Here is an 18,689-nt window from a genome sequence, read left to right as displayed (position 1 = left end):
GCATTAATGTTTCTGAGGGGATCGTTGGAAATAAAATGGGGATTAAGTAAATCTACCACAGCAAGCAATTCTGAGAAATTTTAATATCCGATTACGGTATAACGTCTGTAATCGATACACCATGAAAAATATCTGCGGATTATTTTTAAATAATAATAGAAAAGTGACAAAAAAGGAATTAGCGAAAGATGTAAATTTTTGTGAAATTTGAGTATGGTAAAATAAAGTGTCATATGTTAACGCGTAACTCGTGATTAAAATAATACGATTATTCGTTGCAAAACAATGCAATGCACTTTTGACAATGCTCGGTGAAATTTCGTTGAAAATCAAGAAATTTTACCAATTTTATCGCTAAGCATAAAACAGCATGTTTTACAATTAATTTGCATAAAATCTTGAGCAAATATTTGAACTTTATCTTAATAAGATTTTTAACATAGAAAATTATCTAATAAACTATAAAAATAGAAAAATAGAATATTTACTAAGGAATGAGAAAAATTAATCTGCTCCAACTGGATAATCTCGTTTCTAATATACAGAATATTATCATAAAAACTTAATTACACAAAAGTTTCATTGCCAAGTCTTTTGACAAATTTTAAATATTTATGAAGCATCTTGTACGCTCGTTTATCGTTGCATATAATGAGCCACGAGAATGTGCTTTTGTGGAAAGAGCTTTGCGATGTTTCAGTGGGGAAAAGCATGTAATTTACGGTGCGAGGGATGTATAATAATTTAGCTAAAACTAGGCGTTGCAAGTTTCTTTTATATTAGGACGCGCTAACTTTTTGTTACGTTATAATTACGAAAAATGCGGGACTAAAATTTTCCTGAAATTCGCAAACTGACCCAAAATTTCGTCCCGAAATTCCGGTGCGCGGAAATTCACTTAAGGAAGAATGCTATTTATGGAGCTGCGTAAATCACGATCAACCGCCAGGCAATGAATGCTAGAATGAGAACGCAACTTACCTAAAAATCGGGTGATGGGGTAATTCGGATAACTGAATACAAGATATTCTCATCCTGTATAATCTCTTACGATGGAACTACAGAATGTTACGTTCCTTCAAATTCAATTAAATTTACAAATGTTTAGAGAATTAATTAATTTTTATTTTATGTCGATTTCTTACATATTATTTTATTATCAATATTGTTTTTATTAATTTTATCGCTGAATGGTACATTAATAGGAGGAGATAATATATATGTTGTTTCTGGATAAAAATCTTTCTGATATCTATATTATTTTTCGATTAAAGATTTAAGTAGTTTTATTTATTTTAATACGACAAACATTATACGTTTGATAAATGATCGATTTAACATCTGATTCTAAATCATCGCTAGCCTGACAAACAGCGAGAATACAGCGCGAAAAAAAGAGAAAGAACGTTATATGTCTGTCTTTGTTTATTCGCTAGCCGAAGCTCCGAGCGCACACGTATGTGCCTCTTTGCGTGTGTGTGCATCCCCGCCACCCGATTGTCGGGTGAGCCACGACCTCATTCTGGCCAATTCTGGCATTGTTGTCGCCAACACACGTTGGTTTTGTCGGTCCCAATCTTGCGGCTCCTGCGGGAGTAAAGTGATTTTCGCGGCAAGTCTTACGATTTAGAGGAACAATCCTATGGAGATTTGTCTCGAGATAACGGAGAAAACCCCGAAGAGAAATCCAACTTGAGCGACACGGATCGGGAGAGTTGCAACGCCGAAAACGTGTGTAAGAACTTTGCGTCTGTCCCCGACACGTGGAAATGCAACTGCAATATACCGACATCGGAAACTCACGTTCTGTCAGGAAACCGAGTTGCCTCTCGCGGGAGATCGCCAATTCGAATTTGCTCGAAAACTCGAGTGATATTGGTACCTGGCAAAGGTAAAACTTTTCGGGAAAGAGAAGGAAATTAAATATCTGTTATGGAGACTTTTCGGGGCATTTAAAATTTATGAAAAATTCGTGTCCGCGACTAATAAAAATAACGGATTTCTTTTACAATATTTAATTAAACTCATTCTGTCCACTCATTACACAATAACAGTTATTTAGTTTCACCTGCTTCTGAATATATTATATCACTGTATATTATTGTCTCAAAATTATCATATGGTTATCACATTATTGTTTGATTAAATATCGAAGAAGGACCAGCCGTCACGAGATAAGTTTCACAAGGGAAAAGTTTTTCCCCTTTTTTAGGAGAAGAAAATCTCACTCTGTTCTGAGACTGTATAAAAAGACTAACGAAGATTTCCACCGGTTCCATTGAGTAGTTTTTAATTAAGCGCGAAATGGCCGAGGGACAAAGCGGCGGCAACTTACGAATGGTAATGGAGCTCTTAGATCAACTTGCTCTTCTCATCGGCGCCGAGCAAAATAAAATTACTGATCAGAATGGAAAATCAATCACACATCTCTTCTCCTCCCGTTCCCTCTTGCTCGCACCTTTAGGATACGAATTAAAGCCACGACCCGAATGTAATTTTTGTCCTAAACTCCCACGCAGGCTCGGTCGATCTTAGATAATGGCCCATGAAGATTGCACGGATCTCGCTGCATAATTTATGGTAACGTAAGTTTTCCTTCGACGGTGAACATATCTTCTATGACTGTGATTCTTTTAACCTCCTTAAATTACCATTGCCCCATTTTCGAAACTGTATTCAAAGCTCTTCGAAATTCTACGAATTCCAAAGAAAAGTTAAAGTAATAGAGTCGCGCTTAAGTGTTTTTCGCGAGTTGGAAGCACGCCTTGCGTCCTCGATTGTGTTTACTTTTGTTTCAAAATAAATTATTCCGACATTTACATTTATAAATCTTTAACGGCTCAGTTAAAATTTAATTAAAATTGCTTTAGCTAGAATTTAATCGAGAGAGAGAGAGAGAGAGAGAGAGGGGGGGGGAGATGTGTGTCCGTGGCATTATTCACGCGACTGCTTATTATTGTTGCACGCCCGTCCAGAAACAAAGCCTTGCATTGTTGCATTGTACGTCAGGGCATTTTCTCATCGACGCGAGGTGTCAGGTGCGAAACGCGTGGCCTTGTTATCCGCGCCAGTTATCGATTACACCGAGCTTTGTTGCCAGGGATTTTTAACAATAAGGGCCTGTCGGCGCGCCTGCAATTTAACGATTGGCCGACTGACACCTCCATCCGCGTCTCGCGGCGGGCGCGCGAGAAATTACGACGGAATCGCGTTGTGAAACGCGACGCGGTTATGCGGGCGATTTGAAAGGCGCGCCTGTATTTTTGCTGCGCAATAAAATATCCGGGACTCTTATCGGAAACGAAATTACAAATTCACATGTTCAAGTTTCTAAAGATTATAAATCATTTCTAAAATTGTCAAAGTGATTGATAGCTCCGTTTACATCTATTACGAGTATCGGTGAAACCTTCATACGTTTCGTAGACACGTTTCTTTTGTGATTTGTGCTAGAATCTATTTTCTATCGTGTGTCCCTATTTATTCTCTGCATTTCATTCGATTTGGCAATCACGTGGAGAATACTTTTGCCGCGTATTGCGTTCTCATTTTGAGAGTAAACATACCGAATTGCCGAAAGTGCTCCGATGAGTAACGAAAAAATTCCAATCGCGAGCAAACGGCTCGGAGCGATGGCGAGATAACTGGTCATGATTTCGTTACTGCGTGATTGGCGCAGTGTAAATAAAACCTGTTTCTTCTGTCCGCGATACTTTTTGGAACTCGGCATTTTTCAGCGGCAAATTCATCTAAAATTCGTCCAATTCGCGTCTAGTCCGAATCCGCTTTTTTTCCCCGCGTTCACATCGTTTTCGCGAAATTGTACGTTATGAAATTGTACCGAAAATCCGCATTGCAGTAGACGCGCTTGTAAACTAGCGAGCTTTCACGAACTAATGGACGTCAAGAAATTTTTTTGTTCGTGTATCTCTAAGCTGTTACAAAAATAAATATCGATTCTTTATTTTTTGTTAAATCTAAATATAATTGATACTCTTGCGTAAGCTATCGATTATTTGTCGTTGATAGCCGTTTTCGTTAAATTCATATACGCCGTAATATGATTTTTAAATATTAAAGTAAACTCACGCAACGTATACCTGTAACATATGTACATATTTGAATTTTATTCATCATTGAATTTTACTCACACGATTTCGCATTATGCGGGTCACGAATCCTGGATTTGTCACTAGCCGAGTAAACGGACAGCCGTTTATTCAAATAGCTTTCCTAGATAATGTTGTACATACACGGTGTATTATAATAACGTGAAACTCGGTCCAGAGGGTAATTTCAATGAATTTGAAACTGCCTTAGCAATTGCACGCGTATTTTATACGCGTATTTTATACATTTCGAAACATCAAGTACATAAAAATACTCGAGATACTTGATACTAGCATTTCAAAAATTGTCTTGAAAAATAACGATTAAGTCGTTGAGGAAAAAGTCTGATTCCCGATTAAATCTATTTTTGAAAGTGGATTCACTCGGACACATGTAATGTTACAGATACACCCTGTACATATCCACAAGTGCAACACGGTCTCGTATGTTCAAGTATCTCGTGCATTACCTCGATGGTGCGCGAAGGTTTCTTGCTTCATTTCATCGTAACGACCGCTTTTACGGCGACTTACATTCTTGCGCGGTCACGTCTCGCCTGTAAGGTGGTTCACGACGTTCCGCTCTCCTTCATCGAAACTTTCCCATCTCTTTTCTTTATTATACCCTCCAGTGATCGCGCCAGTGCACCGAGTGCACCGGCTAGTTAATGCGACGGTGGTGTTGCAGAAACGCTTCTCATCGTTCACCCTAAGCTACCATTTTTATATAACTATGCATTCGAAGTCTCTCATAATTTCGGACGGTGTCTCTTTTAGAAAATTATTTGTAAATGTGTTTATTACGCTGTACAAAATGTACATATTATACACATTTATACATATGCTATATATTTTTTATAAAATAATATATATATTTATAGTTTGTTTTAAAAATTATATAAAATATATGGCAGTATTGTATAAAACTCAGGATAAAATTTAGTAAATGTGTCACAAAGGTAAGTGGGTGAATAAAATAAGTTAAGGAATTTGCCGTCGTACATTTTACAAATATTTTACATGCATGGAAAGAACGGTTTTGCTGAAGTATCTAAAAATTTAGCTAGATACAGATCTGAAAATAATTTTGTTGGACCATCAAAATAATTATGTAGAACACTCAAACTGATTGCTAAAATGTCAAAATTTTTTACAGCATTATTATCATATTTCAGCGACCTACTATAATTATTTTGATGGTGCAACAAAATTATGTGTGGGTCTGTTCTATTTTCCGAGCAGTTGCAATTTTTTTTTACGTCACTACGATAAATATTTATTTGCAAAAAATAGAAATTACTGACGCAAAGGCTCGCAGCAGATGTGTTCACAAACGATCTCGCGCGTGACACAAAGTTCGTTTTCATCGAGATCTCATTTTATGGCCGTCAACAACGTCACAAAAAATTCATTCGCGCGATATTGTCGCGAAAACGTTTGCGAGAGGTGACGCAGCATTGATAAAAGGATAGCTTTTAACAGGCTGAATGCTACGGAATTCTTGTCAACGGAAAAGAAAATTACTATGTTTAATATTATACTTGAAATTTGATAATAAATATTCCGACTAAAAATAATGAGACTCTTATAATTTTATAATATACTTTATAATTTAGCTTTTAACTAGTAAGGAATATAAAAGTTATATGTTTCAATTACGTACAGGTGGACCTTACTTCAACAGAATTTTAATGTAAGACTTACTAGGGAAAACTTACCAACCCAGAAATTCTAATTTTATGAAACTGCGTAAATTAAGTGGGATAAGTGAATTTGAAAATTCTATTGGTGCCATAAAACAATTTTAAAGGGTGGAATAATTTCTTATACTGTGCAAAGTGTCGCACGATACTCGTCATAGTTTGATCAGTGTAATTCGCACGCGATCGTGTTTTTGCGAATGCAATAATGAATATTATGAATAATCTATTTAACCTAGGAAAAAAAGGAAGAAGAGGCAAACAACTCTGCTGTTATATATCGGTTGGTGAGCTACAAAATAACTTTTATTTTATCTTGAGTTGACAATGATGTACAAAAATGTTAAATCTATGATGTATCTAAATTTATGTCTCATGTCAGCTAATTAATGAGGGAAATTAGAGAATAATATTAAAGAAATAAGCATCGCTCGTAAGAGTCGTGATAAAACAATAATTATAATTCCATGTATGTATGCAAAATTACATTATCGGTTTGGCGAAGTCCCTTATTAATTACAAAGATACATGTAATATTAAAAACCGGTAAACTTTAGTAAATAATAATTCTTCTTAATGTTTTCAGCAAAGAATTGACTTTAAATTTATTATTTAAATTATTGACTAGAATCTATAGTGTCTGAGACACCTTATATATTAGCTTTCCGTTTATTACCCCCTTTGCGTAAATAATAAAGAAGCGATGCGCTACCTTACCTTACCGTTTCTTGAGAGGTGCCCTGCATCATAGGGAGAGAGACTCGCTTAAGTCGACGACCTTTATCGAGGACATTTACGTTTTTTAACCACATCGTCGTCGATGATTCAGCTCGTGCGGAAGCACGTGCTCGGCGGTAATTAATCGATAATTAATAGATGAGGGCTCATTTGCTCTTGCACACTCGCCGCTCCGTTTAGGTTCTGGTCGTGGCAGACGAGACGACGGCCCTTTAATTAGCAGGTGACTTCATCGAGAGGGTATTTTTACGTCCGCAAATCAATTTATCCCCGTACGAAGGTATATCGGTAACTGTGCCACGCTATAAATCGCTCCGCTGAGCTTCTTCTGGCTATCTTATCCTCTTCTTGAGAGATTTAGTAGCGCGCTGGGACTCAATTTTTGATTTACATTTAATGCTCGAATTACGTCCAATGTTTTTCGGATACAATATAATTATGGTAACGCAAGCAGCTCAGATACGAAATTTTTCTTTTAACAAACATTACATTTCTATCATTAGTCGTTAAATTATATACTTTTTTAATTGTAATTTTGTGTAATATTTATTTGATTTCTTAATATTCTTTTTTACGTATTTGCGTGTCGTTAACTCAAGAAAGTTCAGAAATTTTCTAGCGAACCTTTCCGTCATCTAGTGCGATATCCGGTAAAAAATCTGCTTCCTGCAAGATTTGTACAGTTTCTTCCGAATCGCTCGCGAACGATCGCGATTTACGTGTGATCCATAATTCAAGATTTATTCACTTTCCGATAAACCCCAACTCGCTGATAGGAGTTTTACTAGTAAAGCCGAAGCTTTATTCCTGAAATCGCTTTGTTCTCGACGCGTGTTCGAAAGCATCTCGGTTACGACGATGACGATTGAGCCGATAATGTGGATTAATTGATACACCGCGATCCGCGGGTCGCTTGGTGCGAGAGCTGCTTTTAACGGACAAGTTAATTGCTTCATTAGGAGAAGCACGATCTCTCTGTCTCTCTTTCTCTGGTTGCAATTACGGGATGCAACGGTTTCCTTTTTCCAGTGTCCATTTCCGCCGCGCGTTCGTCCGATCAAACGTAACGACGGGCGGATGAAACGGCTAATCTCAATCATCGATATATCATGTTTCGCAATATATGCTCGAGACTCACATTCCCGATATCGTCTCTAGAGATCGTCACATTTGGATTACGTAACACAGTTACAATATGAATATATCCAGGACTATATGAAATTATTAATATATGTTACATACGTAATAATAATAATTTTGCTCTAGTACAAATACGTATTGTTACGCTCGTATTGAGACGCCCGATAGATACGAGTCAGAGAAGTCGCGAAGCGTCCCCTTAGTCGCTGTTGATCAACAGTCGCCTTGAAGATTCGGACCGGAGTCTTTGTACTGTTCGGACGTACTAGCTCCGTGCTTCCTTCCTGTAAACAAGTTGTGAATAAACGTGCTTTTTTTACTTCGGAAAAGGGAGTTTCCTTTTCTATGCGAGTCCGGGAGCGCGCGGTCGCGAGAGAGTGTGTAAGGCTTGTTAGAAAGGCGCTCAGCGCAATAATACATTGATAAATGTTACAGAAATTGCTACTTATTACGTTAAACTAGCTTTTTAAATATACAATTTATAAATGTTCAGTCTCATAAATACTAAAGTGTATTTGATAGAACAGATTTGATTAATAGAGATATATCGTTTGTAAGGATTACAATAAATTATCAAGATAAATTCTCTATTGGAGGATGCCTTCCATTGTTGTAAATGCGAGTCGGTTAGTGGATTGCATGCAAAAGGATAGTCGAGCGTTATCATCTATCTCGGATAAGCTTATATTAAAAAGTTTCCCAAAGCACGGGTTATCATAGCGGGAACATAAATTCGCGGCATCGCATAGAGAAACTTTGTTCTCTCCCATATACACCTGCTGTTTACGAGTTGCGATATGAAAGCCGTATTTAATTCCAAGTTGTTGCAGTTTTTCTTTCACGCAGTTTTGTAAAAGCTGTGGGTAATAATGTTCCTGCGATTTTATTGAGAAATTCAATGAATGTCGATTGATTTCAAAACCAATGATTGCAGAGAACGGTTAAACTCTTTAATAAGAAATGTATTCGAACTTGGATAAAGTCTACGATGTAATTAAACTTTTCATGCTGCTTCAGCAGTGTAAGCGCGAAAAGAAATTGCTGAGCTGGAAACCAAATTAAATTCAAGATCTTGAATAATCGACAGACTCTGTACGATTATAAAAAGTTTCATATAATTCGTGAGCATTGTCACGAAGTTTGTATAGCGCAATCAATTCTACTTGCGTCACAGAAGGAGGAGGGCACGATATATGTACCTACAGTGTGATAAAAGTGTTCGTTAAAAGCATGCGAGAAACACAATTGAGCTTTCGAGAATAATTGATTTCAGAATAAGCCGCGACCGTTTCTCGATCGTGTATCGACAGCGCCATTTTTCTTTCTCTTTTTTCCCCCCTTTCTTCACGACGCGCGACAGCGTTCCGAGTTACGCGTATGACACGTTTTATTGATTTTGTTATCCGCTAATGTAAACGCATCGCGGCAGAATCGTGGGTGGTGTTCTTTTTTTTTTCGCAAGCTCGCAAGGTGTGTTCTCTCTCCCCGCGCGCGTTTCATTATCCCTGCGGAATATTCATGTTTTCCACGCTCTCGTTTATTCCCTCTCTGTATTTATCCCGGTCAGTTTTTTTTTTGTTTGCGAACATCCGCGCAAATACACTCGCTGGGGAGAATTATTCTTTTGATTCGATATTCCCATTTTTACGCCCTTCGCATTTTTTTCAAATTGATTATCGATATTTTCACGACGTTCACAACTTTCAGAATTTTAACAATTGTTCATCTAGTTCGGCGGTTGTACGTAGTTTTTCAATTATTCATTGAAATTCAATTACTTTGCAGATATATGAAAACGTCATTTTCAATGTTGTTTTTTGTGAAAAATTCCTTGTCTATGCAAAAACCTGTTTTCAAACTATTTCTATTTAATACTTTAATAGTTGAAGAGAATTTTATATAGAAAAATTTTCTCTCTCCGCAGTAGGATTCTTTAATTTCGCGTTACAAGCAGAATGTTTTCTCTCTAACGATATCTCTCCGAAGAAGGAAGTGAAATTGCCCCTTCGTAGAATAGAAAAAAGTTCTTGTAGTTAAGAGAGCTAATACGACGCATTTTCTTTTTCAATTTCCGAGGAGAACGTTATCGTAGATTCCAATTTTTTGATCGCAAGTTTTTCGGATGTAACGAGTTCGTTCGTCGGTGTAGAAGCAAAATTGGAACCCGGATGGTTAAATCAAGCGTGTCGGAGGGCGACGCGCGCTCTCTCGTTCGTCCGGGGGTGTTTTTGCGACGTTTCTTACCGCGTGTACTCGCCTCTGCGAGTAACTAACGTCAAGTAAATTCCCGTTTCCCGGCGGTATAATGAATTACGACGTGGACCCGCGTAATCCCCGGGATCGGAAAATTATTTATGACCGCGTGAGCGAACTTAATAACCGGTGACGGCGACATCGATGTAGAAAAATCGTCAGTCTCGGGGATCTCATTAATCTCTCGCCGTCGTTTTATATTCGCGCATAAATCACAGTTATACGTCGGATTGTGCGCCTTCTCCTTCCCTTTTTTTTTTATCGAAAAGCTAACGGTACACCATCGTTGTCTCCGAAGTCTGATATTGGACCGGAAGGTCTTTTCAAGAATGAAAAAATTCTTCAGCACCCTTGAATACATTTACTTTTCCTCCTTCATTAAATAAAATGGCCGAATTATTCTTTTCTTCTATATTAGAGAAGCTAACGGCATGTTTTTTAAATCGAGCGTGTTATATTACCCGAAGGATTTCTTAGAAATTCTCCGTGAAAAAGAAAATATGATGTGAAAGATTAGATTTTCGGTCGCTTTCATTTAGAGGAGTTGTTAAACGAAAGTCTGTCAGGCCAATTTATATTCGAAACTCTTCTTGCTATCTGGCATCCTTCAGTCCAAGCAAAACCGTTAATTCTTATTAAACACACACGTATGCACAGACTTTGCCGACGAGGATAGTGCAGTAGAGGAAAAGCTAATTTGTTTCGGGTGCAAATACTGCGAGCGCTGTAATACGGTAATTTGCAGCCCCCTGAGGATGAGCGAAGAATTCCTCGACGAAAAGAGCAACGCGTGTAGTGAAAAACAAGGGATGTTGAATAGCATAATTAACCATCCGACAGAGTTATTATGCATTTATTAAACGATGCAAACAATATTTTTATGATAAAAGAGTTCTATGTTATCACTTATATTATCATACATTTATATTATACATATGATTGATAATGCAATGATTTATAACGCAGTGATTTATAATATTAAATTGTATGTTAGATTAAATAGCTTTTGCGTCGTTACTAAATAATTTTGAATTGTTTTTAAATAGCTTTTGTATAGATTCCATTTTTTTAGTTACTAACACGAGAACAGTTTGTTTTTTTCAAATTGTTGGTTTATCGATATAAATTCTCGAGAGGAACGCGTTTCGTCCGTCGCAAAATTCTTTTTAACAAGGCCACCGCGAAAACGTGATACTGGTGCGAAGAAAAACAGCCGGTCGCTTTTCGTACGTGAAATGCGTGTATTGAAGCATTTTGCGTAAGGGAGACAGGAAAATGGAGGGAAAGATAAAAAGAGGGTGAAACGACGTTTTGCGGTTTTTGTGTTACGGGACAAAGAAGAAATCCCTCTGTTTTTGCGCTATGTTCCCTAATGGCCTTCAGATAAACGTGTATAATAGATGAGAGCTCGTTTTGGTAGCTAGATTCTCTATCTTCGTAACTCGATGATTCTCGTATTTGTATCGATCGATGCAATTTGAGCCAAGAAAATGATACATAAGTACTCACACGCACAAAATAAAATAAAATAAAATAGAACGAGTAAAAAGACGAAAATTTAAAGATCAATTTTTATATCCATATCTTGTTCTAAATAAGAAACTGATTCTTTCTGTAAATTGAGATATTAAAAATATATTTTTTCTCCTTTTCTTAAATATAACGTATAAAGAGTGGCAGCTCCACTTTTTATTACTATATAAAGTTATCATCACAGGCTTTTATATTATCTCTCTTAGAAGTAACGATCATAGAATCGCGAGCTGAGAGTTTAAATTTGTCAATTAAAAGTTGAAAACTAAAAAGTTGGGAGTTTATATTTTTCTCAGATACATAAATTATTTTATTTCAATGTGCCGCTATTTAAATCGTTATTTATTTAGATTATCTACATAATAGCAGCGGTGCTTCTGTCTTCAGCAAGATGTGGTAAAATCTTTTGAAAATTTTTTAGCAAAGTTTTATGACAACCGCGTTATTTTATGGAAACACAAAATACTCTCTTTCTGTGAAATAATCCAGCTGTTAAAACGTAGATAAAAGTAGAGCTTTCTATCCGCCGATAAAAATCGCGTACCCGATTCTCGCGTGCACGACGCTCGCTTTGCAAGGCGGCTTATACATTTCCGATATTAACTTCGCTATAATCCCCGTCGGAAGAGACACGGCTTAAATCGATCGCGTATATATCTGTCTGCGTCCCCTCGAGATTGAGATCGTCGTGTGATGAAAAGTCCTCACGTGGAAAGGACATCTTTCCTTTATCCGTATTTCATCTGCGTATTCTGCGAATACGCGAAATTGAAGATCCAGAGATAGTAATTTATTTTCTTACGCAGCCATGAGATCAGTTGAAAGCTCTATCGTTTTTTTTTTCTTTCAGCGAGATCGAGAGAGGATGAAAATCGGGCTACATACATTTTTCTAAATCCTGAACAGCCCTTATAAATTCTTCATTATTTCATAATCTTCACGCTTCCGTATAGGTCCTTATTATTTACTTTTTATTTCATTTTTTCTTACTTTTTATATTACTTAAATAAAAATGAATGAGTAACGCATTGTACGAAAAATACATGAGAGAACATTTGATTATTTTTTTATTATTTACTTGAATTAGTAGTTATTATTTAGTTGATGATAAGTGGTGCGATCATCTTTTATATATGTTCGCAAAAATTGTTTGTAATGCCATTTCCAATATTTTTGCATCAATGAGAAATGTCATAAGCTATACTACGCTTGTGTCCAATTTTAAACGGAGGAATTAGGGGATTTGGAAACGGGCGGTAATATCGTTTTACCAGTTTTTAATAAATGGACGACTCGTACAGAGAAATAAAAACTTTGCCAATTACGGTTACGACCAAACAGCCAAACGGTACTCGCGGGGATGCGCCCGTTAAAATCTCACGGTAATTCCATACTAGATAAAACGATCACCATTTCTCGGATTTATATGAATCGTTTGACCAATTTCCCGCGAATTTTTCCTAAATAAAAGTATCGAAGCATGGCTTTTAACTTATAAATGATTAAAGATGAAATGCTTCTCACAAATTATTTATCAGGAATATAAATAGAAAAGAAATATATAATAGCTATTGTTTTAAATAGTAAATTAATAACAAAATTTGTGCATGTATTAATTTTAGGAATAACACTTATTTTCGCAGAATTTTAATCGAAAGCTTTGTTACATTTTGCAATATGTATTTAATTATAAATAATACAAATATATTTAATAACAGAATAATATTTGTAGTAAAAACGATAAAATACAAAATATAACAATGCGGTAAAATATGTGACACGCGAATGCAGCGCGTTTAGTTGATATCCCATAGGCAACTCTCTCTGAAGTCACCTCAAAGAGGAATCGATTTTCATTGATGACGAGATCAAATCTCGTCGTCCAACATCCTACGTGGCTCTTAGACACGAGGATAATCCAGAGCTTACTCACGTACTGAAAGGCGACCAAGTCGAGCTTTCGCGCGTCTTTCGGCCGCTTCTTTTACTCTCGCGCGTGTGACGTAGCTTCGAATAATTCAGAATTCTCCAAAGGATTTCTCGTCCACTGTTCGACTTTTTTTTTTAAAGTTCATCTGAAATACTTTGTTCGATCAATTAAGGACTTCAATAGACTGGTCCAGTCTATCTCGATTTTAACGGATACACGAACTCGTCGAAAGCGACGGTGATTTGCGCGAAAAGAGAAAAGGATGATTTCGGTGGTGGAGGTACAAATAGAATACTGACCGTGAAATTGCAAAATAAGAAAAAAAAAAAAAGGAAAGTGGCATTGCTATTTCATCACGTTTTGAAAAGTTCAGCATGTTTCAAAATCTGCATCTGTGATTCTCAGAATAACATCAATTCTCGAAACTTTTGACAAAATATATAATTTCTCCATTAATTTACTTACTTGGCATTTAATATAATGACTTAAATTGCAAAGACATATGTATATAATAATTGTTAACTATTATGATTGATTTACTAAATTTAATAAATAACTGAAAGAAAAGTTACAACGGAAAATTTCAGGTAGTAAAATTTTGCAGGGCAAAATTTTGCCTGAGGTAACATTTTTTACAAAAATATTTTTATCTTTTACAAGAATAAACAATTTTTATTTTTTACAAAAACATTACTATGCCATACGCACCTGCGAGAAATTGTTTTGAGAAAGTGATATTTTGCAATACCTAATGTGTTCCATGTGAACGTGGCATGCCTCCATGCTCGAGTTACACCGCCGTTGTTGCAGTCGTGTCTCTGATTTAACCCGATATCGCTGCCGGTCTGAAATTTAAGCTTGTTCTCGACGTTAACCTCATTAACACGATCTGGAGGCCCGCGTTAGTTACCGTTCCCGACATCCGCAATAAAACGTTATTTCTATCCGCGACAGTCAGCGAGGCCAGGTATATTATCGGTCCGACTAAAAATAGGTTTCTTCACTTCGCGGTGGCGACTACATACAGCTTCTGGAATCGCGCGCGCTGGTCGACATTTCGAAAATTATTTCCAGCGACATTTCCGACAATCTCACAGCTGCAACCACACCGAACGAAGTCTAGTTCGTCGATGTTTCACGCCGGCAACAATAACACAATTCTCGGGTACGACGAATGTTGCTTCATTACGTGTGCGAGAATTCATTTCAGCGTGGTGCGCATTGTTGCAAGAACGATTCGTCGTGCCGTCGAGACTTGGTGATATTATTGAGTCAAATTAAATTGCGGCAACAATAACTGCGGTTGCATGCGTACCGAAATGTGTGCCGAAACTACCGGCAGAATTGTATCCATAGCGGAATAATCCTCGAGGACTGGCACGAGGGTTTATTGAATTCTGAAGCGAAAATTCGGTCGAATAAGAATGTTGCCCGAGAACTCGCGGAGAAATAACTTGAAACTTTACATCGCGGTGAGTTTCGTGTATGCCGCGAATTCGCGTTATAACGAAATTCCCGAAGAGAGAGTTCTCGTAATATCGAGACCCAAGAAAGCGAAAGATAAACTACGTTATATTACTTCGCCGCGGTATTTTGCCGGAAGTACTAATTTCATAATTGGATTTTGCTCACAATTCGATCGTTCGTGCATACGCAGAGAGAAATTGAATTTTATATTCGCACGTAGAAAATATTTTTCATCCGGATGTTGGAAACGGGACTCTCGGATAGAATAACAATCGAATATCGAGCGATTAATAAATCGCAGAAAAATTGCATAGAATATTGCTTCGATGGTAAAAATGGTTTATCTAAAGTTAGTATAGCGTATCGATCCGATCTTTGCTTTAATTAAGGTTCCTATCTCATTTTACGCTTGGATATGTGTTACGAACGATATACGAGTTGAGCTGCCATTCTAAATGTTATTCAACGGCCCGACTGGATAAGATGAAAATGGGACGTCGGACGGAGGATTTAATGGTGCGCAAGAATCGCCCGTAGATGGATATCATTTCAAGACATATGTCCATGTAAAATCTGTCCTCTGACGTAACCCGTTGGTTCGCTCGATGCAATTTCGCTTTGCAGACCGACCCTTTGTATCCCGGCGTGAGCTGCGAATTCCAGAAAGGCATCCACGCGCGCGCCCTCCAATTTATTTCCGCTTCCGTTTCGATGCGCGAGCACATATCTATCCCTCCGTGCGATTGCTGCGACCGTGCATCGACGAGAGAAGTATCGTATGCAACGGGTGTGGTATCGTTTACTACGAAAAAGTCCGCAACGGCTTCTCTTTCAGCGTCGCGTTGCACGTTGCAGTAAATCGCTCACGTAGTTGATTTGACAAAGGTGAACACCGACTACGTGTACAAGCTTTTTCAATATTTCAGTATTCATGTACATATGTATACTGAAATTTTGAAGAAGCTTGTGTCAGTTCATTTAATGTGGGACCATCTTCTATCGCGGATAAACTAAGCCGTTTATTCTGGAATACATATCTTAAATGGGACAATTATTAGATTTTAAGTTTATGATAGGAAAATTACCACAAATTTAAGTTTCAATATTTATCGAGAAGATTATCCTAAAATCGCACACCTAGGGTGATTAAAGTTTCAAATTTCTGATTCCATCTAATTTTACACCCTTTACCTTAAACGATAAATTCTAATTCGAGAAATTCTATTTCATGCTTCAATTATTTCGATTCCTGAAATAGGCCCGCGCTTTGACCTGAACTATCGCAGGATAACAATTGTATAATTATCGAGCGTTCAAATTGGTTGCAATAACATGTTAGCTATTATTCCGCATTACAACAATGCTAAACTGATTACGCGGTATGGATGGAAGTTTATTTTGAACCGAATTTCATGGTGTGGGTATGTTACATATCTGTTGCGGCAAATTATTTCGGCCGCGAAGGTACAACGAGAGAATTAAGGGCTTTCATATAGCATTAATACCAATAATATTAATGACGCGCTATTTACCCAATACGGGCCTGTTCTAAATTAGCGAGTCAACGTGGTGTTTGTTAACGTTGGTGTTAATCGATTATTTCGTGATATTGCGCGGGATATATTGACCGGCATTGTGGGATTTTCAACGTGAATAATTCGCCGGCTATATATATCCGTAGTCGCGAGCCATGCGTTTAGGCTACTATCCCGAATTACTCATATTCGCCGTTCATCATAGGGCAAATTGACGGTGACGTTTATCCGCGCTGGAAAATATTGCCGGGCGATTCCATTCGTGTATGTACGAAATTCATGGCCCACTATAACCCATAAATCAAATGAGAAGGAACGAATATCTTACGCCATTCACCGTTCGATGCGTACAGATTTATTTTCTTCATATTTATATTTTTCATTTATTAAGAATAATGATCTTCTTTAATTTTTGCATTTTTACAACGTGAAAAATTATCAGAATCAATCTTATATTTTTCTCATTTTTGCTTTTACTTAAAAATAAAAATCTTTTACATTTTTCGTCATTGTGTGTATCACTTGACAAAAAAAAAAGACGTACAAATATTGACTTCTTATTATTTTCTCAGTCCTGAAATTTTTCTTGTGTTATAATTCGGTTATGTCTACACGCGTTGTGATATTTGTATTAGAATCGCATTTTCTGATGATAATCCAGAATTAATTTCGTTTTTAAACGAGTATAATATCATCTCTCAAACACACATACAAAGATATTAATTGCGTTGCCTTAATCGCGAACAAATTGCAGATTTTCTTTCTAAATCACTCTTTCTTTCTTTCTAAAGTTATAACTTCAATAAAGTTCTGGGTTATTACGAGCCATTGAAGGTCTCCGTTTGCGTCACGGGGAACGTTGACTTTTATTACGGAGATAATTCCGGAGATTTGTGCGGACAATCAAACACAATGTTCGCCGTTTGATTTCAGGATTCGGAGCTCTGCATTTCGCTCGGTCTGAGTCTGCAGTATCTCCGGGTGTCGGTGGTCTGCTGGTTGGCGGCGATGTGCCACCACCTGTACGCCACCGTGGCGTCGCTGCCGCGCCGGGACGACCCACCGACGTACATAAAGTACAGCCTGTTCGCCTGGGGCGCGCCGTTGATCAGTCTCGCCCTGGCGACTCTCTTGCAGAGCCGCGAAAGCCACGATTTCTGGGACGTCGTTGATCTCACTCCCTTCAACTGCTGGTAAGATTTCAGTTGTTGTTGACAAGCTGTTAACTGAACATATCTTGTTAATCCGAGATTTGTTTTCTATTATATTGATAATATACGTTTAATTTGTTGCAAATTAAGTACAATATAAAAATAAGGAAAGATAACAAGAAACTGGTATACGAGATTATAATATAATCGAATAATTAATTATTCTTAAAGTTCTTATAATGAAATAATTTTTTGTATGATTTCAAGATCTTAAAAAAAAAGACTTATTCACTTTTAATGTTAAATATATTCCATTTTTGCGTTAATCTCTTTTTTAATTAAATTATTAGCTTGAACTTCTGCATTACTCCCTTTTTATTTTCATTTGTATTTATCCGCTTGCCTGAAACTTCTTGACACGGCTCATTTGCTTCTCTTCCATTTTCACGAAGTGAGAGAGCTCGTTCTCTGAATCCTTTATATCATTTCGCTTTATTCTCTTGTTCGCATTTTACATGTCTGACTAGATTTCCGCGGATCTCACAACGTTTATTTTCAGTTCCATTCAAGAATCACGGATTCTATTTAACAATAGGATAAATATTATATTCTAGTATGACTAGGTTTGTGCGGATCTCACAATGTTTATTTTCGGTTCTATTCAAGAATCACGGATTCTATTTAACAATAGGACAAATAGTGTATATTCTTCCCTCAAAAAATACAATCTGTGAAGCACGTAAAACAAACCGAAAATTGGCTGTAAAGCAAATAAAAATGTAAAATATTGAAACAAAAGATTTTACCATAACACCCAATATTATTTTAATATTTTATTTATCCGGCGCAAAGAACAATACATCTATTATGATTTAACTTTATATTATTTTAACCGCAATAACTCCCATTTTTAACTTGGCAAAATTAAAAAAAAACGTATTGTTAACAGTTACATTTTATATTTATCTACGCGATTTGCAGAGTGATTTGTCAGTTTGTTCCATCTGTTCCTCGGGTTGGGAGAAAATCGTTTTCCCCGTCGGCTAAAACTTACCGCACCGCGAAAATTGCCAGGCATTTGCGTCTCTCTTCGTGAGCGCGTGAGTTAATGCAGCTCTCTGTTCCTAATATGC

At 37.0% G+C, this 18,689-nt stretch overlaps 1 protein-coding gene across 2 annotated transcripts in view; it reads left to right on the top strand.

Annotated features, from left to right (window-relative positions):
* The window catches only part of LOC139772658 (adhesion G protein-coupled receptor E3), a 72,258-nt gene that overhangs the window by 44,003 nt on the left and 9,566 nt on the right, over nt 1–18,689 (top strand). For both annotated transcript variants that reach the window (XM_071706512.1, XM_071706511.1), the window contains exon 5: nt 17,339–17,598. In XM_071706512.1, coding sequence (XP_071562613.1) covers nt 17,339–17,598 — 260 coding nt within the window. The remainder of the gene's footprint in view (nt 1–17,338; nt 17,599–18,689) is intronic.

This window comes from Temnothorax nylanderi, unplaced genomic scaffold (genome assembly GCF_030848795.1).
Source record: "Temnothorax nylanderi isolate EJ_2023f unplaced genomic scaffold, tnyl_v1.0 TNYL_tig0052_pilon, whole genome shotgun sequence".
NCBI classification, from domain to species: Eukaryota; Metazoa; Arthropoda; class Insecta; order Hymenoptera; family Formicidae; genus Temnothorax; species Temnothorax nylanderi.
This window is presented reverse-complemented; position numbering and strand designations above follow the sequence as displayed.